This window comes from Thermobia domestica, chromosome 6 (genome assembly GCF_964235325.1).
Source record: "Thermobia domestica chromosome 6, izTheDome1.hap1.1, whole genome shotgun sequence".
NCBI classification, from domain to species: Eukaryota; Metazoa; Arthropoda; class Insecta; order Zygentoma; family Lepismatidae; genus Thermobia; species Thermobia domestica.
Genome location: NC_137459.1, coordinates 312866776 through 312890007, shown reverse-complemented (window position 1 = coordinate 312890007; position 23232 = coordinate 312866776). Strand labels below are relative to the sequence as shown.

The 23232-nt window shown below is 36.0% G+C and overlaps 1 protein-coding gene across 3 annotated transcripts in view; it reads right to left on the bottom strand.

The window, feature by feature from the left end:
* LOC145688548 (uncharacterized) overlaps positions 1-21743 on the bottom strand; it is a 57309-nt gene extending 35566 nt beyond the window's left edge. For 2 of the 3 annotated variants that reach the window (XM_081762941.1, XM_081762943.1), the window contains exons 1-3: positions 21572-21717; positions 20006-20140; positions 695-814 (exon numbers count right to left, since the gene is read on the bottom strand). In XM_081762941.1, coding sequence (XP_081619067.1) covers positions 695-814; positions 20006-20140; positions 21572-21679 — 363 coding nt within the window. In that variant the 5' untranslated portion in view covers positions 21680-21717. Of the gene's footprint in view, positions 1-694; positions 815-20005; positions 20141-21571 lie in introns of all 3 variants that reach the window. The other variant, XM_081762944.1, reaches the window with a different exon arrangement.
* Between the last annotated feature and the right edge of the window lie 1489 nt (positions 21744-23232).

The following is a 23232-nucleotide window of genomic DNA, read 5'->3' as shown; positions in this document are numbered from 1 at the left end:
CTCTGTGTCTATTTATAATGTCTGTTTTCACTCAGAGAACAATGTCATTTTTCGTGTTATCCCATATATGCGGATAGACACAACTTTAACGGAACGAAAATCACATGAACTTGTGTAAAACTGTGCAGTCTTCCACTTTGAAGGGATTAAACTCCTCATATGAGTCATTTTTTTAAAACAAAGTTATTATATGCAGTATTATTTTATGTACTTTATATGGTAATTTCTGGAATTTTGGACCACCCTGTATACATTATCCCAACTTGGATAGCGGTGGGCTTCTAATGTGTCAATCTTGGAAAGATTGTGCATCAAATGAGACTAAAGTCAGCTTTATACCAATTACTTCTAGCTCGAGTGCTAGTACGCCCACACTAAACTGCCGGAAAAAGACAGAAAATGAAAAGTTACGTGTAGATAACCTGATACCTACGGGAGGGGGATACGTGAGCAAGAACACAGCAGTAGTTTCACAAGCAGTGCTGCCATCCTAACACAAACTTACAGTCTTTCAAACATAATGTATACCATTTTATGGCATTAAAACTACTGGCATAAAACGTGAAAGAAAATAAGCAAAAGCAATATTCATATGTAACGTTTTATTACGCAACAGTTAACGAAATGAACTAAACTCTACACTGATTTCCAGATGGTGATCCACCTTTAACTTGTAGAAAAAGTTTTTACTTACTTGAATGGGTACAAGTATCGTGATCATCCTCAATATTCTTGCCTCTGTGCTAATATTTGTCACACCCATTCTCTGAAATGCTTCATGACAAAAATCACAATAGAAGAGATGCGTACCATCCTGAAACGTACAAGATAAAGCGTTACAGTATATGGCGTTATTATATATACAGGGTATATATAATAGCAGAATGAAAATATTTATACAATAAACTGGAATGCAGACCAGAGGGAGTTGATTAAGGGTGAGTGTGTAATGTACAGTCCGCGGCATAAAATTTGTTACAAAAATTTTAAGTCCAAATGAATAACAAACTCTTGCCCAGTTTTCTTATGCATTCCCGCAATACATGTATCAATCGATTAGTTGCTTCTAGTATTTATTCCAACTCCTCCCCGTCCTCCACCTCTCCTTGTCTAAAGCAGTGTGTGTGACGTAGTACACTCTTTCCATTCAGCTGAAAAAGAAACAGGAATCAAGTCTACAACGTTATAGCTTTAAAACAGTCTTTTCCATTCGTTTGTTCTGAAATGTTTTTAAAAGCCTAAATTAAAGGAAAGTCATACAATCCTCCCAGAGCTTCATAAATATCTTTAGTTTCATTCGTTTCTTTCTTTAAAGAGTGCAAGCTAGTAAGATGCTCCCTAAGAAATCTATGGAAATTGCCAAGAGCTCTAAAATATCTACGGACAGAAACGAGTTTTATTCAATGATGCATTGAATTTCTTTTCAGTAAGTGGAAGCAAATGTTTCAGGGGCGTCATTTGGGCAGGACAGGAGGGTGTAATTCCCCCTCTCTAGAGCTTCATAAATACGTATTTTTTGATCAAATGTATAGTAATACACTAATAAAAAGTGAAAATCTTATGTCGCCGGAGAATCTCTTCCATCCCCCCCCCCCCCCGAATAAAGTCTAAAAGACTGGTTTTAACAACAAACCTACAGAGCTACGATAGCACATTGCCAAAGAGCTTACATTTGGTTTCAAGAGTCGAAGGTTTGATCTCAAGCCATATGACTTCCTGGGTGACATTAAGAGAGAGAGAGAGAGAGAGAGAGAGAGAGAGAGAGGGGGGGGGGAGGGATTCAAGTATGGAGACAGAGAGGGATGATTTGTATACACATATTTAGAATTGGGGAAAAAATGATCGGACAGCATTCGTATTATGACGAAACTTCTGATTTTCTCAAAGATAAGAAGGGAAGTTTTCGAACTGCGAGGATCACATTAGGCAGTTGTCGAATTAATGTGGAGAACTCTTTTTAGAGCATCAGATGATTACGAAAGGAGAGAAAGATCTTCAGAACTGAGGAATTAAGATTTTAAAAAATCTGATTTCGGCGACGCGTTTCGAACCACGAACCTTGTGGTTATCGAACCATGACTTTATCCATTCTGCTACGGAGAATTCTATTACTCGTTCACATACGTTTCCCTTAGCTGCGTTGAAAGCTACCTTAAGGGGATATTCCAAAAGTTGACTCTGTGGATGCGCCGTTCAGATAGGACGTAAACCTCTTGTAACTTAGTTACAATGTGCAAAATGAACTTCCTCTTCTTCAGGACACTTTTTAAAGCTTTAAAATTTGTTACTATTCTTTTAATTAAGTTACATTTGATAGAACCATCTGATAAAGTAGTGGCAAGCCCTGTGCGTCATTGTCTGTTAGGTGAATGGTTAATGTAAGTTACTCCTACGTGGATGGTCCGAGCTTGCAATCAAGACCATTCTTATTGATTATTTTATTTGAGCTACGCTCATACTGTATATTCCACAAGTTCAATTTTGAAGTAATGTAGTCACAGCTAGTTTAATTCGAAATAATTTTCCAATATTATATTTGTTACTAAATTTACATGGCACTCCTCACTGTTTGTAGCCCTGCATTAATGCAAAATTGTTTTAAAAGTATATTTTACTTTCAAGTTTTAATGTTTTTTTAATTGTTTGAAGCTTTAATGTTTTGTGAGCACCCTTTCATGTCTGCCCGACAGTTACGAGAGGAAACCAATTTCCCAGGCAATGTTACGACTGTCCGTCGTAGACTCAAATCCTTTGGTTTGAGATCATACAGGGCAACTGTTAAGGAGCGACTAACAGAAGACCACATGGTTGACCGTCTGGCGTTTGCACAGATAAACATTGCATGTGAGTGGGACGAGGTCGTTTTCACAGACGAAAAAATATTTTCCAGTGCAAACTTCGGGCCAAAGCGTGTTTACCGCCCCCCTGGAAAAAGGTATGCCTCTGAATACGTTTCCTGTTTTGGTCGAATGCGACATGTAACTGTCCACTGTTGGGCATAGATATGCAAGGCTGCAAATTTCGGAGGAATCTACAGGATTCCTGGTCGCCTAAACGCCCACAAGTATGTGGAACATCTGGATGAAACGCTTCCGGAAATAAAAACTCATGTAGGTGACGGCATATTATATTTGCAACAGAACAATAGCTCGATACATAATTCAAATGTGGTTCAGACATGGTTGCAGAGGCAACCTGATGTCGAAATAGTTGACTGGGTTCCTCATGGAGCAGATCTGAACCCTATTGAAAATATGTGGGCCTCTGTTGCAAGAACATTGCGGGAAACCTGGTCGAACAATCCTCCACGAACATCTAATGATCTTTGGGAGCGTGTTGAAGATGCGTGGTCGACCTGTTGCACCCAACGCTATATCTCTCGCCTGGTGGATTCAATGCCACGGCGTATGGCAGCTGTAATCGAGTCCCAAGGGGACTATACACACTATTAATAAATGCTCGCCCACAACACCATCAGCCCCCTCGAGGGCTACCTAATTCGACCCACTTATTAACAAAATTTTATGAAATACATTACGCGACACCAGTGAATGTAAGTGTCTCAGTATGTTCTGCATTAATAAAGAGGCTAACGTGCGAGACTTGGTGGCCGAGTGGTATTATGCTTGCTATGTAAACCAAAACCGCCTGTAACACTGGTTCGAATCTAGTGAAGAAGACCCCTACTTTTTATCACCAGGGATATTTGCAATACGCCTTCTGCTATGTCCGCCTTCGTACGGTCTATTATATGACACATAATGTGGACCGCCATAAGTTCTTAATTAGTAAACAATTTATAAATATATGAACAAATACCTAAGTATATTAGAGTAATAATGGAGTATAGTACTTTCGTCCGACTGACGTCGCTCTGCAAATGTTCATTGTATTACACCGGAAGATGAATTAAATAAAGACTGGAAAATTTGATATAAAAATTGATACGTAATAAGTTAAAGACAAAATATGTAATTATAATCTCATATTTGCAACTAATTTCGACTACAATTAATTCTCTACCTGTTTCCTAAATAATCCAAACCAAACTTCGAGGTTTGGAATGCACAAACTAAGTGTAGCTAAGAGAAAAAAGTAACAAGAAGAGCAGAGATTCGAACCCACGACCACCAGCGTAAGAATTCATTTTACTAACCTTTCAGCTATCAAACCATGACGTGAGCATGACTTTTGCAAGTTATAAATTTGTATCCAAGAAACACCATTAAGCGTATGTGCAACTACTGCTTTGCTCTTTTTCTCTTCAAAAGCGTAACATGTTTAGAACGATTCGTTTCGTTTTCCATTCGAGTTTCGAAAGTGATTATTTGTGTTTGAGTGTAGGATCTTTAGTTTCCTTTAACCGACACTTCTAGCAAATACAACTTAATTCACACAGCAGTTAAAAAAAAAAAAAAAAACTCGTACTGCCTTAGAAAGTATTCCTAAAAGCAGAAGCTGCATCATGCATCCTGAACAGTGACGTAACTAACGGCAGTGCGTTGAGGGAGCCCAGAGTAAAACGGGGCCCATTGAAAATTCGTAATTCCACTATTTTTCCTCGATGTCTAAAATGAGACTACTTTAGCCTTACATGAAAAAGAAGCTGTGGAGGGGACTACGAAGTCTACTGAAAAGATTTATCACGTCCTTGCAGCAACTAATTTAAGTTTTCGAACAGTACTGAAGAACAAGATAGATTGAAATTTTAACTTAGAATGAAATAACTAAAAATCTAATCTTATATAACTCTCATTGATAGTAGTGTTCCGTATTTGTTTAGACGCCTATTCTTTTATAATTTTACCTATGGTGCATGGGGTCCTTTGTTCGATCCCAGCTCACGCCGAAAGAACTTTATTATGGACAAACACCGTGTGCATGAGTGTCCTCGGGTTTCTCCCGTTTCCTCCCACTTTTTTCATTAAACAATTTCATTTATTTCTCACCATTACTCTCTCCATTAGCATAGTCGGCATAATCGTGGGACGTAAAAATTAGATATTTCATTTCATTTTTCTTTTATAACTGTATATCACTTTTTCTGTGACGAGAGCAACATCTAAGCGAGTATTCAGTAAATTAAACCACTAAAACCTATATTCATTGCACAATAGTGCAGATGAAGTTTAGCCCTTTGGCAATCTTCAGCATGGACAGCGAAAAAAGCCAATACATTGATATTGAAACAGTAGTTAACGAATTCCTCTGCGAAAAAGATCACCCGTACTGTTGTGTTTCAGATGATAATTTATAATTATACTTAGTTGGTTGAAATTTCTCCATAGTTGTGGGGGCGAGATAATGAAAAAATCCCTACCAAGAGGTGAAGGAGACATGTAAAAGTAGTCAAATACGAACGAAATTAGTGTCGAATTCATATGCAAAGATGAAAAGTGACACTGTGGATGCTGCGTAAGTCCAAAAAAAAAGCCTTGGTTGGCTTCGAGTTGACAATGGAAGGGTGACAGGAATAAAGAATCGAAAATATCCTATATTTGTGTCGAATGGATAGTTTTCGGGATCACTGACATAAAAGGTTGGCCATATTGAAATGGGGTTATAGGGAGAACCAGTAAATATTTCAAAACAGTTCCTTTTTGGTGCGTTTCAAGACACAGAGTGAAAAGTGATAATGCACAAATCACATTCTGAATTATCGGAGATATGACTTCTGGGGATGTATCGTTGCTCCAGGGAGGCATTACTAACTGATCACTCCCTAAAATCGTCACTGTTTTGCAGGGCCGTAGACAGAAATTTATTTCAGCGATTGAAAGCTTCACAGGCATTTATTACAGCGATTGAGGGCATACTTTAGTAAAATGTCTATCATCCAGGGGCGGATCCAGGATGATTGTTTGGGAGGGGCGGTCGTTCGAAGTCAAATCAAGGTAAGAGCGGATTGCAAAGAAAAGAAAAAAAAAAAGTAGCTCTTCTGCATAATTAACTTTCTTAAGAAAGTAAGGCCTATCTACTTTCGGTTTTAATTTAAGTTTATAATACAAAGATGAAAAATACTTAGGATATGTTTTATTTTTAAAATACAAAGTATAAAAAGTTCCCTGTTCTGGGGGATGTGATCGCCCGAACGCACTCCCCTGAATCCGCCCCGGCTATCGTCATCTCTAAAATTAGATATAATTAAAAAAAAAAAAAAAAAAAAACTGATTTCGTGGGGGAAAAAGCTCTTGATTTCAAAGGCCTGCATCCTGTGTATGTCCCTGCTGCTCTGAATTGTCAAAAGCTCCTCTTCAAAGGTGACATAAAATATAAATAATAAACGTGTAACATAGAATACAATATAAATAGAAAATATGTTATAATTAAGAAATAGAAAATAATTATAAAATAAAGTTGAAGGACAATTAAAAAAAAACATTAAAACTTAAAAGTAAAATATACTTTTAAAACAATTTTGCATTTATGCAGGGCTACAAACAGTGAGGAGTGAAATGCCATGTAAATTTAGTAACAAATATAATATTGGAAAATTATTTCGAATTAAACTAGCTGTGACTACATTACTTCAAAATTGAACTTGTGGAATATACAGTATGAGCGTAGCTCAAATAAAGTAATCAATAAGAATGGTCTTGATTGGAAGCTCGGACCATCCACGTAGGAGTAACTTACATTAACCATTCACCTAACAGACAATGACGCACAGGGCTTGCCACTACTTTATCAGATGGTTCTATCAAATGTAACTTAATTAAAAGAATAGTAACAAATTTTAAAGCTTTAAAAAGTGTCCTGAAGAAGAGGAAGTTCATTTTGCACATTGTAACTAAGTTACAAGAGGTTTACGTCCTATCTGAACGGCGCATCCACAGAGTCAACTTTTGGAATATCCCCTTAAGGTAGCTTTCAACGTAGCTAAGGGAAACGTATGTGAACCAATAATAGAATTCTCCGTAGCAGAATGGATAAAGTCATGGTTCGATAACCACAAGGTTCGTGGTTCGAAACCCGTCGCCGAAATCAGATTTTTTAAAATCTTAATTCCTCAGTTCTGAAGATCTTTCTCTCCTTTCGTAATCATCTGATGCTCTAAAAAGAGTTCTCCACATTAATTCGACAACTGCCTAATGTGATCCTCGCAGTTCGAAAACTTCCCTTCTTATCTTTCAGAAAATCAGAAGTTTCGTCATAATACGAATGCTGTCCGATCATTTTTTCCCCAATTCTAAATATGTGTATACAAATCATCCCTCTCTGTCTCCATACTTGAATCCCTCCCCCCCTCTCTCTCTCTCTCTCTCTCTCTCTCTCTCTCTCTCTCTCTCTCTCTCTCTCTCTCTTAATGTCACCCAGGAAGTCATATGGCTTGAGATCAAACCTTCGACTCTTGAAACCAAATGTAAGCTCTTTGGCAATGTGCTATCGTAGCTCTATAGGTTTGTTGTTAAAACCAGTGTCTTTTAGACTTTATTCGGGGGGGGGGGGGGGAGAGAGAAAGAGATTCTCCGGCGACATAAGATTTTCACTTTTTATTAGTGAATTACTATACATTTGATCAAAAAATACGTATTTATGAAGCTCAAGAGAGGGGGAATTACACCCTCCTGTCCTGCCCAAATGACGCCCCTGAAACATTTGCTTGCACTTACTGAAAAGAAATTCAATGCCTCATTGAATAAAACTCGTCTCTGTTCGTAGATATTTTAGAGCTTTTGACAATTTCCATAGATTTCTTAGGGAGCATCTTACTAGCTTGCACTCTTTAAAGAAAGAAACGAATGAAACTAAAGATATTTATGAAGCTTTGGGATGATTGTGTGACTTTCCTTTAATTTAGGCTCTTAAAAATATTTCAGAACAAACGAATGGAAAAGACTGTTTTAAAGCTATAACGTTGTAAACTTGATCCCTGTTTCTTTTTCAGCTGAATGGAAAGAGTGTACAATATTCTCTTAAATGTTCACGATGAATTTTCTGGTATAAATAGTTTAGCATATTTATAATAGTCCTGCTACATCTTCCATGTAATAACATGATGATTCACTTTATTGGAATAACACTAATTAAAATAATATCGTTTCTTTACTTTGGATAACTAAATTCGTATTATTTCATCTTTTTAGTTGTTTTCTGGTGTCACTTAATTTCAATAAATGTAAACATGTAAAGCACTATAAAAATGTAGTTTTAAACTTTTCAGTCAAATATATTTTATAGCTTCTGCGATAATTATCAGAGTTTAGAATACAGGTTCGTGAAGATTAATAGTGATCAAGAATAATAGTCTTAATAATACTGTAACTTATTCATTTGTAAACTCACTGTAGTATGTGGTTCCGGTAACAGTGAAGCTTCAACTCTCAGTTTTTCAAAAAGATGTCTGATATTGGTGACAGTGGATCTTCAACTAACTGAACGTTCGACTATCATTTGCTTTTGTTACACACCCTAACGCTAGCTTTTACCAAAACTTGCCTCCTTCGCGGGGCTTCAAAAGGTTTTTTTTTTCTCTCTCATTGTCAGAAAGTAGCGGGACTTTCTTTCCACAATAGGGGTTGCTTGCGAGAGGCCTGACTGGTGTATCCCTCTAGCGGTTACTGTTTCTTTTTCGAATGTAAACAACCTCTCTCAGTGACCGATATAGCTCGACACAGAAGTCTCTGCCGCGATACAAATGCTTCACACCCCGCCGTTCTTACATGCATTTCTTCGCCCCCTTCTTTCTAGCACCTGCTATGTTGCCACAATAGTCAGTTAAATTCTTGACACCGAGGAGGAAAGATAATTTAAAAGTCCTATGCGAATTTATGTTCCATGTCGTTCTATCTCCTTTTCGCTGAAGTAAGTTTGGTAACTGCGCATGACACCTTTCATTATGACGCATATTGTTCTTTCCATGCTGAACTATAATTCGCTGAATAAAGTGTAGTGTTGCCAACGGCAGACAAAAGCAGCAAAAATATACCTTTCAGAAGCAGGAGTATTCTACAAGATTTCTTTCTAGAAAAATCATTGTTAAAAAAATATTAGCATACGACAATAGAGATTAGTGGTGTTGAAGTGCCTTTTTCTAAGTGCGCACGTTTTTCGAACTGTGGTGAAGACAGGCTTCTTTTTTTTAAAAAAAAAGCTCGGGGTGTTTTTTTTTTTTTTTTTTTTAGTGTTGAAAGTTTTGTAAATAGCCTATTCCTAGTTTTTAAATTTTACGCTTGTAAAAACGTTTATTTGCACAATGCCTCCAGTGTTGTCTAAATTGAAAACAAAGACTTTACATAGCCAAGCGAGAGAAATTGTGAGTAATGTTCATTCATTTCTGAAGATGGAAGCTAGTGAAGGGATTGGAAGCTAGTTCCAATTAAACATTTTGGTAAAAGAGCGCAGCTGCAACCGGGGTCCCGGAACGAACAATTCGAGCAATTGTGAAGGAAAGAGAAGTTCTTGAGTCGTCAGAAGGGCCCTCCACATCATTCTCTACTCCTGGAAAGAGAAGACCAAAACCAGCACCTAAATCTTCAGTGGACAATTTCGATGAATGTGTCATCCGTAGGTGTGTGTATGACTATGCTATTCGTGAAAAGCAAGTGCCAACACTTAGCAAATTGCACACGACATTACAAGAAGAATTAAATTTTGCGGGTAGTAAAGAGAGTTTGAGACGCTTACTGCATAAGCTGGGTTTTAAGTGGAGGAAAACACCAAATAATAGAACCATTTTAACCGAAAAGCAAGAGATTCGTGCTCAAAGAACGCGGTTCTTGAGACAAAGCATTTTAGGCGGGAAGGACGACCAATCATATATGTAGATGAAACATACTTACATAGTTCCCATACTCCAGAATATGGTTGGTCAGACGATTCTGGCAAATGTTTTCGGGTGCCTATGTCCAAGGGACGACGTCTTGTGATAGTTCACGCCGGAGGTAAGGATAGGTTTGTTCCTAATGCTTTACTAATGTTTAAATCTAATTCGAAATCAGGGGACTGCCACGATGACATGAACAGCGATAATTTCATGAAATGGCTTCGAGAAAAACTAATTCCTAATCTTTCACCCAGATCTGTTATTGTTTTAGACAATGCCTCGTATCACAACGCACAATTAAATCCTGCCCCCACTCAAGATTCTTTAAAAAAAGATATGCAGAGATGGCTTCAAGAAAAGGGGTTACCTTTCACGCCTGACATGACACGACCAGAGCTGTACGAATTAATCAAATTACACAAACCTAAACATGTAACCTACAAAGTTGACTCCTTGCTAAATGAATACGGACATTGTGTATTAAGACTTCCGCCATATCACCCTGAATTAAATCCAATAGAAAAAATATGGACACTAGTGAAGAACTGGGTGGCATATCACAACACAACCTTTAATTTGGATGCGGTCATGCAGCTCGCACAATGCAAATTTGAGAGTGTCACAAGCGAAGAATGGGGCTCAAGGTGTCGTCTTGTGGAAGAGATCGAGAATGAGTTTATGGAACGCGAGGGACTGATAGATGAATATGAAGATAATGCTGCATCGGCACCTTTCGTAATTTACGTGGACCCTGAATCAACTGACACAGCCTCGGAGATTGAGGAGGACTTGTCAGGAGACCCTGAATCAACTGACACGGCCTCGGAGATTGGGGAGGACTTGTCAGGAATAGAAGAATTGGACTAATTAATGCGTGAAGTGCGTCATCAGTCTTAGCCTTAATATGTTTGTAGCCGTTGGAATAAGGTAAGCTCTCTCTTTATTAATAGGCTGTACATGTTATTCATTTATGTTAGTGTAATTTTTTTTGTACAATGCTTGGTAGTTATTCTTTTGAATATTTAGATTGCAACACTGTGCTGTGCAACGATCGCGGCAGAAACAAGTGTGTTGGACTCTATTCTTTTCTGTTTAGATTTATAATTAATAATATTACATTAACGAATTAGAATTGACATGTAACAAAGGTTGAAAACCAATATTTAAAGATCCTATTTTACATTTATACACTTGGATGGAGTTCTCATTGAAAAAAAAAAAAAAAAAAAGTTGGTGGTAGACAATTGTCTTCTGCTACTCTTCATCACACTCCAAGGAATGCCGGGAGTGCCAGACTCAACATACTAAGTTTAAAATTAAATAAAGAATAGCAAACTGCCAAAACAGCTATTCTATAAAGAATATACCGGTAAGGATCGCGATTCTATATAATAATATAACTATATCGGATCTGTGCAAGAATTGTTTATAGGTTGGAATTTATATTCAAAAATATATTTTATATACCAGTACCTTCTGGTAAACCTGGGACAATATGAAAATTGAATTGATGAAGGTTCGCTGACTGGGCAGCCAGAACCGTTGAAGCACCCCCACCGGAGAGTTAGCGGTTCCATTAAAAGTGTGAATATCGCGGTCAGTGAAACAATTTCCCACGTATTGTATTTGAAAATTCGTATCTAGGTGTGTAGAGTTAAACAAAAGATTGCTCAGCGACTTTCTGTCGCCAATTTTGTTTTGTCCAACCTTAGTATTTATTTTCTTATTCTTATAATATATATTTCTATAATAGCTATAATACACTAAAACAATCTTGTTGATAGTATTTCCTAGATACTATAAGTTGGCAATCTTTGGTGCTGTAGAGGTCACTAACTCTCCTTGAAGTTTCTAAAATTATACGGAACTTTCCAACAAATATATAAAAGAAGCAGTATTCTGTTCTGCAGCTAAACTTAATGAAATTAAAAATAAAGTAATATTAGAATGATAAATGTAATGTATAAAAAATAACTACAATAAATATATACAGGTATATTTGAAATCTGAACATAAAATTTAGATTGCATTTGCAAATTTTATGAATAAAAAAATAAAAATAAATAGAAATATCGCTGTTAAGCTTGCACTTAACAGTAAGCATCGAAGCTATATAGGACGGGACCTACATAGTAAAGTGGAATCTGAACAACTATGAAGGACAAAAGATAATGAAATGCAAGATGCCAAATACAAGAAAAATCTCCATGTTCGAGGCGGGATTGGAACCTGCGATCCCTAATACATGGCTCATAGTGGTCTGGCCTCTTCTAAATGGTTGAAAAGTGACGAAAAGCACCTGAAAAAGTGACCAAAATCTCATCAAAAAGTAACTTTAAACCTTGATGCCAAACCTGGGCGTAAATTGAATTTTACGTTTTTCCCAAACCAAAATAGTCGGCTGGATCTTAGCTGAAATAAGTAATGTTGCAAAATGTTAAGATTAAACATTATTTTACTGAAGTTTGTCAGCTAATAAAACAATTGGATTACTTGTGTTTAGAGGTTTATTATTACTCACATACTTTGCATGGTTTTGTATTTCAACTTTGATCTGGATGGGATAAGGCCAAATTTCTATATTTTCATTATGTCCACTAATACAAAATTAAATGTAATGTAATTAATACATAGCATCTAGGTTACCACTGACTGGTAACAAAACCTTGATTTGTGCAATTGGTTTGTCACAAATTTTGTCTTGGTACCACATGATTGGTAAGCAGGGTTGCCACGACATTTGCAAAGTGATTTTCCCTGACTTTCATTGACGAACACCTGTAATTTTCACTGACTGCAGTTACACTAAAACAACAATCTTTTGTTAGCATTTTTTTAAAGTTCGGCCTGCACTATCCCTAACGAAATGACCAGCACTCTTCTTTGTTTTTAAATATAGACATATATAAAATAATAATTTTTAATATAATAAATACATTTGGTTATAATGATTGAAATTCCAAAACAGTAATTACATATGAAAAACTCTCATACAATTTGAAAATACCTTTAAATTTAGACTTATTTCCAGCATGCAAATGACAAAGTAATCCTAAATGACTCCCTGTTAACAATTCTCTCATCTGGTTTCCAACCTTTGATTTTTTTCCAAAATTGCTTTTTCATTCTGCTGGGTTTCAAGCTTCAAAATTTTCCTTTGTTCTTCTAATTTCTTTATTTCCAACTGACTTTTCTCTTTTCTTCATCCTGACGGTTTTTTTTAAAAAGTATTTTCAAGGAAGTTTTAATAGCGCCGTCGTGCACATCTAACACTGGTTAACATTTTATGTCACAGGAAACTTGTGTACACCCCCAAAATATCCTATGGCATCATTATACTTTTCTTTGAGCAACAAGATTTTCTTCATGAAGGTTCTCTACAAGAAGACTTTTGTTCACAGAAAAACCACTCTCTACAGACGCATTGCAATGTGAAAATTATAAGACACAATTTGACAATTTCCCAAAGTTCACTGTATTTTTTGCTAGCACACATAATAGAAGAAAAGAACCCACCTAGTTTCATCTGACTTGCTTTATCCTCCAAAAACTCTTAAAATTTGCTCTGCAGGGATCCACGAAATTCTTCACAAAGCAAAGCCTTTTGCCTTTTCTGCAAGTTTCTCTGATTTTTTTTTTTTTTTTTTTAATACAGTTCTTCTAATCGAGTTTTGAACCTGATTTTTCCTTGTTCTGGTTGAGTGACAATAATACTTGGATTTAACGAAGTTAATCCTTGGACAACTTTGTACCTTAAGGAGCCTCTTTCAAGAATTTTCTGTCATGGCAATCAAAATCTTCTGACATGCATGCCTAAACTGCAGTGTATCAACTTCAGATGATTGTACTTTTTTCAAAAGTCTTTGTGCCTCAAGACCAATATCAACGTTTTTCACTTGACAAATTTTCTTCATTTTCAAGATCAATGACTAAAAGTTTACTGACAGTGGCAGACAACTTATTTGCTTTACCAAACAGTTCCATCAAGTTTCGTATTAAAGTATGCAAGTCTGAGAACAAAAAGGGAGTAAGAGGACCTAATGTCTGATATAGCCTTAAAAATGATTCACACTCGGACGATAAAAAACTTACATTTCATGAATTTATCTTTGGTGTGATCCATAATAGTTCTAAATGGCCTCATCTGCATTGTTTTGGAACTATTAACGGGTCAGTCCATATATAATCACCGAAATTAGAAAAAAATCCTAAGTCGACCATCTGGTATTTCTGGTATTTAATATACGTGGTTTACTATATTACATATACATTTTCGTGAGCCAGAGCGCGGCCAGGGCCCCACCCTGCCCTCCCCTTCCGGCGCCCATGGACAAGGGTACATACTCCATAAAAATTGTCCGCATGAGATAAAACTTGAGAATTTAATCTGCTTAATGTCTTGAAAACGAAAATAATTTTAAAGTAATTTTCTTGGTTTACTTGGCGGGAGTGGAGGGGGCATATCCCTCGATAAAATCCTATAGGTTGGATCTTAGGGCTAGCCTACAAGAACTGGGATGATTGGAATGAAACTCGCAGGATCCATAGTTCTTGGACCTAGAATTTAAAAAAAAAAAAATCTATTTACATTTATAAGGGGGTGACAGGGGGCAAACTCCTCAAAAATTGTCCGAATAAGTTAAAGCTTACCAAAATTTAATCTTCTTAATGTCCTGAGAACGAAAATAATTTTAAAATATTTTTCTTGGTTTACTTGGCGGAAGTGGAGGGGGCATATCCCTTAATAAAATCCTATAGGCTGGGTCTTAGGGCTAGCCCACAAGAGCTGGGACGTTTGGAATGTAACTCACAGGATACATAGTTCTTGGACCTAGAATTAAAAAAAAAAAAAATCTATTTACATTTATAGGAGGTTACAGGGGGCATACGGTACTCCTCGAAAATTGTCCAAATAAGATAAAGCTTGCAAAATTTAATCTTCTTAATGTGTTGAGAATAGTGTTGTAAAGGCCTGAAAAAAATGGAAATTTGGGTAAAAAAAACAGTTTTTTTACCTTTTTTCCCGGGCTTGGAAAAAAACGGAAAAACTAGGAAAAATTGAAATTTTCGAATATTTTACTACGTTATGCTTTTAAAATGAAAACTATTTTATATTTGCAAGTTTACAGTTAAGATCAGTGAGTAGTTATATTTCTTGTATTAGAATAGGGAAATTTTGTGGCAATAAATATATTTGCACCACTCCTTTAAAGTAAGCACCGTGATATAATGGAATTATGGCTACAAATGATACTAAAATATACTCCTAGTTAGATTAATTAATATAGACGCATTTAAATTATCTTAATAATATTATAAAGTTACCGTTTTACGACGGGGAATTGTTAAAATAACAGGGCCAGAATCATTTCAGTTATAACTAGTGAGTTAAAATCAAATATATATTTTATGGAGATACGTATCTTCCTTGTGCTGTGTGTGCTGTGTAAAATTTCCGGATATTTTGAACCCATCAGAAAAATTTTTTTGTTCGCAAATATTGGCAAAACCTGGAAAATATAATTTAAAAACTATTTCTTCGCCTGATGCTAATCTTATTTGCTGTAACGTGTCTGCAGAATGTATACAATGTATTTCGCTAGCAGGATTTTTTTTTTTAAAACAACAGCTTTTAATTTTACTTTTCAGTTTTCTGATAAAAATGCCTGTTTATTATTTGTATATTTTTTGAACAACTCAAAAAGAGAGATGATCTTATTTACATATACGCATATACGCCGTACAAGTGCGTAAATTTGAGCAGTGACAAATATATTAATAAATTTAACATGTGTAACTTCCATTCGTTATTATTAAAGACGAGCAGAATACCCGTTCTTCGCACGGGGAGAATACGTTTCATTTTAGGTATAAAGGGTACCAATGAACTTAAGGACACCAAAAAGTATGAATTCGACACTAGTATCATTCATTTTCAATTACTTTTACATGTCACCCCCCCTTTACTAGTGCTAATGGGGCTGAATCTGGATTTAAACAGCTTCGGAAGTGTTAATGTTCATCTCAGAACCCGTAAAACCATGGATTCGAAACTAATATCGGGCACCTCTCCGCGCCCTCAAGTTACGAGGATGAATTTGGATTTAAACGGCAACGGAAATGTTACTGTTCATTCCAGCGACCCTAAAAACTATGGATTCGATACTAATATCGGTCATTTTCTATCATATTTATATATCTCCTCTCCCCTAGTTACGGGGATGAAATGGGATTTAAACGGCATCGGAAATGTCACTGCTCATCTCAGCGACTCCGAAAACTATAGATTTGACACTAATATCGGCCACTTTCAGTTATTTTTATATATCTCTTCCTACCCAAGTTATGGGCCTGAATTTGAATTTAAATGGCATCGGAAGTGTTACTGTTCATCAAAGCAACCCCAAAAACTATGGAATCGACAGTAATATCGGTCATTTTCGATCATTTGTACATATAACTCCCCTCTCCCTAACCCCCAGGTCATTGCGCTGAATTTGGATTTAAACGGCATTAGAAGTGTTACTGCTCATCTCAGCGACCCCGAAAACTATGGATTCGACACTAGTATCAGTCGTTTTCGATCGTTTTTAACTTATATATATCATCCCCTTCCCACTCTCTAAAGCTTTGGCGTTGAATTTGGATTTAAACTGCATCGGAAATGTCACTGTTCATCTCAGGGGCCTGAAAACTATGGATTCACACTAATATCGATCATTTTGCATCATTTTTATAGTCTACCTCCCCCTCCCCCTAATTTGCGGGGATAAATTTGGATTTAAACGGCATTGAAAGTGTCACTGTTCACCTTAGCATCCCCGAAAACTATGTATTAGATACTGATATCGGCTATTTTCCTTTTTTATATATACACCTCCCCTTCCCCCAAGTTGCAGAGCTGAATTTGAATTTAAGCTTCATCGGAAATGTCACTGTTCATCTTATCAACCCCGAAAACTATGGGTTTGACACCAAGATCGGTAATTTTCAATATATATTCGCACTTCCTTTCTCCAAGTTGCACCTTCAAAGGGAAATGCTAAAATCCATTTCAGGCCCTAAATTTATCCATGTTGAAAATTTTTATTGAGATCAGTATGGTGGTTCAAGAGTTTTTAAATTACAAATATATTCACTTTCATTTACACACACACACACACACACACATATATATATATATATATATATATATATATAGAAAGAGAGAGAGAGAGAGAGAGATAATTTGTCGCAGTAGAAAACAGGTATTTGTTTACTTACAAAATTTTGTACATAAAGTTTATAGTAAATTCTGTATTTGAATATTAAATGATAGTAATTATATATCTAAGTAATAGAAAAATTTGCCTACTGCTCTTTCCTTTAAGAAATAATTTGGTTAAAATTAACAAAATTTCACCAGATCAAAGAGCACATTAAGGACTCAGTTTCATTCAAGAGCCCTATTTGTTGCAAAACAAACGCTTCATGATGGTAGATGTGTATGCAATTGTAAAAGTTCTGTAATTAATGCACATCCAGGTGTAAACGACTAAAATGCACATAAATTAAATGAGTGCACACTATTAATTTTCAAGAATAAATACAACAATTTTATTTTCGAATACTTCTTTTTTTTTAAAAAAAAAAATCACTATATTGAAATTTCTCAACTTCATTTTTCACGTGTTCGAGAGAAAAAAAAGGTTTCATTACTAGTAAAACTAACCTAATACAAAGATTTTTGTTATTTTCCCAATTTTCCGGAAAGAAACCAGAAAAAACTTTTTTTTTTTTTTTTTTTTTTTTTAACCAGCAGGTTCAAAATTTCCGGAAATTTTACAACACTAGTTGAGAACGAAAATAATTTTAAAATAAAATATCTTTCTTCGTTTACTTGGCCGGAGTGGAGAAGGCATGTCCCTCGATAAAATCCTATAGGTTGGGTCTTAGGGCTAGCCTACAAGAACTGGGATGATTGGAATGAAACTCGCAGGATCCATAGTTCTTGGGCCTAGACTTAGAAGAAAATCCATTTACATATATAAGGTTGACAGGGGGGTATACTTCTCAAGAATTATCGGAAGGAGATAAAACTCGCAAAATTTTATCTCCCTAATGTGTTGGAAACAAAAATAATTTTAAAATGATTTTCTTTGTTTACTTGGCAGGATTGGAGGGGGCAAATTCCTTATATGGCTGACCTATCTGAAATCAAGTTTTGAACATAATTATTATCACCTACCTCTAATTGAGCTTTTTATAATGTTTCTTTGATTAAAATGTGTATGGTAAGTGGGGAGAATGGGATCAAAATTTATGGTAAAATCAGTGTTATAGTGGTCTTGCTAGTTCGGGAAATAAAACTTGGTATGCGAAAATTTCTCATTAAAAATAGTTGGACACGTGACCATACGTTTCCAAAACTTTCGCTTGTAAGGTGGAAAGGAGTGAATTTCTATATTTTTTCCCTTTTCACTCAAATTTACGTTGTCTATTTCATAATCACTGATAAATGGCTGAACCGTTTGAAATGAATTTTTGAACATACCACTCGGATCGAGCCCATTTTTATCATGTTACTTTCATTAAAATGTGTATCCTAAAGGAGATGGTAGAGGGACTGTATTCCAAAAATAGAATATCTCACTTGCCTCTCATATTCGGAACATGAAACTTTATATATAACCTCCTTATTAATAAATGGCAACGTGCTCCAGCGTTTTAGAAAATTCATTTAAGGGGGAGGCCATTTCTATGTTATTACCGATATATGAGAAGAAACATGAGTTTTGTCTGTTTTATCATCACGGAAAAATGAGTGAATTCTTGAGTCAAGTGAGCAATTCACTCACGCTGGGTTTTTAAATTTGGAGACTTTAACCAAAATGCATATCAAGGGGGAGGAATTCAAAATGTATAACAAAAATGTGTACTTCTTTAACGCTTTAAATTAGACAGATGGCACTCAGTATCTATAAAATCCTTTTAGAAAATAGTAAATTCAGAAGTGTCCCAGAGTAGAGCGGGGATAAGATTGAACTGTTTAAAATGAATTTCTAAACACATTTTTTGTTGACTTCGATATTTATCATTAGCGACTTGGATTGAAATACGCGTTCTAACAGGGAACGGCCATAAACGTGTCATCCGGACATCCGAATGAAACCTAGTCCATTCGATAAACATAACAAATGTATGTTCATTCACAAAAATTAGGTGCCATGCACAAAGGAGAAAGTCCCTGGGGCCCATTAACCCTATTAGTGTAAAGAAAATCGTAGACTCGCAGTGAAATAGATATTGCATCAACGTTGTTCACTGGAAAATCATGGTTTATAATTCATTCTCTTCAGCATGAAACAAGCTTTCCAGATGTGCTATGTATTGGAGCCCATAACGCACTTAAAGAGAGAAAAATGGGAGAATGTCGGGAAAATTTCCTCCAGAAATCCCTCCCATCAACTTTGGATCCCTCTAAAGTAGCCCCGGGTAAGAACACATTATCCAAATGTATCTCGAAAAATACTATAGTAAATATGAAATGTGATTACCATGCTTTATATTGATAGACAGAATAGGTATGAGGGGAAAGCGTGTATTGGTATACAAGTTATTCCCTCATATCTATTCCGTCTATCAATACAAAACTTGGCAAACATTTCTTGTTCCCTATAGTATTTTCAAGATACATTTCGATCATGTGCTTTTACCCCGGGCTATTTGGTCTAGGAATTAATTCGTGCGGGCGGACAAGAGATGTCGCAACGAACGGAGCGTCCCACAGTTCCGTGTATCCACACATGTGTTGCAAACCCCTGTCATTGCGTATCGTTCGTAGTATAGGGCAGTGGATTAAAGCGTCAACAACACCAGTTTGTAGTTAAGTGAACATGGCGCAATTTGTGCCTGATAGTGTTTTTGCGGGGTGTCCTGCTGCATTACTTTAACATGCAGAAAAGTGCGACTGAAAGTCATCGTATTTTGGTGCAAGTGTATGGTGACCATGCTCTAGCTGAGCGAACGTGTCAGAAGTGGTTTGCACGGTTTAGAAGTGGTGATTTCGGTTTGGCAGACCAAGAGCGAGCTGGACAGCCAAAAAAATTTCAAGACGAACAATTGACAGCATTGCTTTATCTTTTTAACTTTATCTTCTCGCTTTATCTTTTTAACTATGTATATAGCTCAGTATAGAAACTGAGTAGATCAGACTAATATAAAAACTATCAAAAAAATTCTAATAATGCCTTTACTTACTACAGTAGTAAAAGTTCGTGTATCATTGGTGTCTACGGCTTTCGCAGCGGCGGCTGCAGAATAGTAGAATCGATAACATCTTTCAACTCCATTCAAGCACCTCACACATATGTGTGAATTCTCGGGGTCCAAAATCTGTAAAATAACACACGAAAACAAAATAAGCATTATCTTACCACAAGTTTTACTTTTATTATTTATTTTATTTATCCACAGTCGTTCGAGATATTTTTTTTTAATGAACAAATACCTAGTCAGGCCATAAATAGTCACAAAAGTTGCAGATAGGAACCGAGCGTTTATACCGCATACACTTTAGAGAATTCCTGTCAGTAGTCTGTGTATTGTTCATTGTGTAATCCATGTTTCGTTGTATTATTCATGTCATTGTGTAATTCATGTCCGTGATATTGTAAGGATGGAGTGTTGTCACAAAAATCGAAGATTTTCAAACTCCTCCAACCCCTGAAAATCACAGAGATTCATATATCTGACAATAGCAAGGTAATGTGAGACTTTCTCTGTACGTGACTGCCAAAGATCAGACCAACCGTGGCGCAGTAGAAAACCACAAGCCATCCAGACTGTCAGACAGAATTCGTTGAAACCCCATTCGGAAGCAAAAAAATTAAGTCCCGGGAAATAAAATTATTATGAAAGACTGGCAACACATGTTACCCCATCGCCACTAGGCAGAAATTAGTAATAAAAGTAAAACTCGTAAACAGTTACCCACCGGCGCTAACGCGCCTGCTCCCTACAAACACACCTCTTGCACCCTGTACGAGCCACCCTGCTGCGCTACTGCCCTGACTCAGATAGCATTTGTGCTTTTCAGTGGCAACATATTACTAGTTGGTTTATGTTTTTAAGTTAAATTGTGTTTTATGCACTACAGTTCTTATGCTATACGTGCACACGCCATTACTATACTCCGACTTCCTAAAGTCAATTTGCGCCCATTAAAGCAACTCTCTCTTAAGAAATACATTTTAAAGTAGTAAGACTGAATTACCTGCTAAGAGAAGTTCATATTTCAAGAATGTAAATATCTCCTTGTGTGGCAAGCTATTTTAGTTTACGCTAAACCATTTTTTTTAGGGATAATTTGTACCTTTTTTTTACGGATACTCTATTCACATTCGGTCGTTCGATGGTGCTATACGTTAAAGAACGTTACCAACATTAAATTCAGATAGTATTGCCGAGCGAGTATTAGCGAGTGAAGGAGGGTCACTCGCATAAACAAGACTAGCGAAAAAACACTTTATGTGTCATAAAATACTAACTTATTTTTAAAAGTATTGCCTGATTTTGGTTATGTAATATGAGCTGACTTCCGCCAATCAGAAAAAAATTGTAAGGAACTAGTATATTCCCTGAAGACTTCTTACTCTGGATACTATTTACATTATAATTTCGGATCATATATTATAGTGCTATAGTCAAACTAAGTACGCAAAATAAAAACAAAAGTGCAATACCCGTGCAACTAACATAAGCCTGATAAAAAATTACAAGAGTAACATATTCAAAAATATTATATATATGTATAAAATATTTTACCTGTGATCCCATCGTGCATTGGAACTTATCTTTCACTTTACTTTCCGAGAATTTTTTTAAATTCTCATTAGAGAAACAAACGCGACACAGTTTTAGTGTTGACGCCATTTTACATGTGGCAGTGTTCCCAGCTTCATAACAGCAAATTTACCGTTGAAAATCATGAAATTTCCCGAATAGTTCCAAAAATTCCCTCCAACAAAAAGAAAGTTTACAATTTTAAATAATAAATAATTTTGAACAATAGTTACTGCCTATGACATGTGGTGAATTTGATCCTTATAAATAAAATTTACTATTTACAGTACAATCATGCATGACAAGTTCACGAAAACAAATATAACATATCAAGCTATGATATGTAAAAATACCTTTTTCTCATTTTAACGAACACTAAGATGTTTCTCAGATTATGAAACTGCTGTGTCATCAGTGTTGTTCTGTAGAATCTGAAGAGTAATTAAATGGCAAGGTATGAAATTTGAAACAGCTCAAAATGTATTGGTACAGATCATAAATACGGGCACCACCTAATAAAAGATTTATATACATAAAATCAATTTAGAGAAGTTATATTTCAAGAAATTATGTACTTAGGCGCCTATGTGTAACTTATATACTGTTTATATTGTGTGTATTATGCGTTTTGCTTTTATTTAACGCACCACCAGAAGAAATGTTGAAAGAGTGTTATTCTTTTACTGATTTCCTTCTTATTGTCAGCTGGGTGACATCAAAATATCTCACTTGAGGTAGATAAAGTTCAAGGGGACCGCCAGAAGTATGTTTTAAAAAATTACAATTCTTTTACGATTTTTGAATAAACAGGGCTTCCGGACGTGAGGTATAAAAACTACAATACAAAAAACGGCATATGTCAGCTTACAAAAAAAAAAAATAATAATAATTCTTTTCAACTATTGTGGAATTGTGGTTAGGTAGGTTTGTCATTCGAAAGAAGTCTCAACGTATGATATAGAAACTACAGTGCATAAAACACGAACAAACTTCTGTTAGGTGGCCAATAAAAACACTTATGCTATCTAACCGAGTCAATGCAAGTGCTCAACACGAGAGACCGAACGATTACAAAAGACTGCGTTCGTAGCACAAGGCGCGTGAGCGACGGTGGGTATACGCATAAATGAGGCTAGTAAAAAGACACTATATTTTATAAAATGCATAACCTCTTCCTTTTTAAAAAAAAATATTGCCTAAATTTGGGTAGGTAAAGTTAGGTTAGTTCTGTTATTTCAATGTAACTTATATTTGCAGTTACCTTCACCGTTTGTATAGATTCGCCGCCGCTTCCAAGAATTTGTGTACTCTATTGGGGAAAGTTTTAGAATACAGGACTCCTCATATACGTTAGTAGCTAGTTTCGTTCCTTTCTGTACCAAAGTTTAATATTTAATTCGCATAGTAGTAGTAGAAGAGTGAGCGTTAGCGAGTCAAGGAGGGTTCGAGCCCCGCAGAGCACGTTATTTTCTGTCTTTATTACTGCTAAATGGGAAAGGGGACTTGTGTTCTAGAACCTTGCCCTATACTGCTCTCCTTTGTTGAGCATCTGAATAGATATTCTGTCCTTTATACTTCCGTATGTTCCTTTCTCTTTCCAAATACCGGAATACAGTAATTTGTCCAACGCCACCTACTTTCAA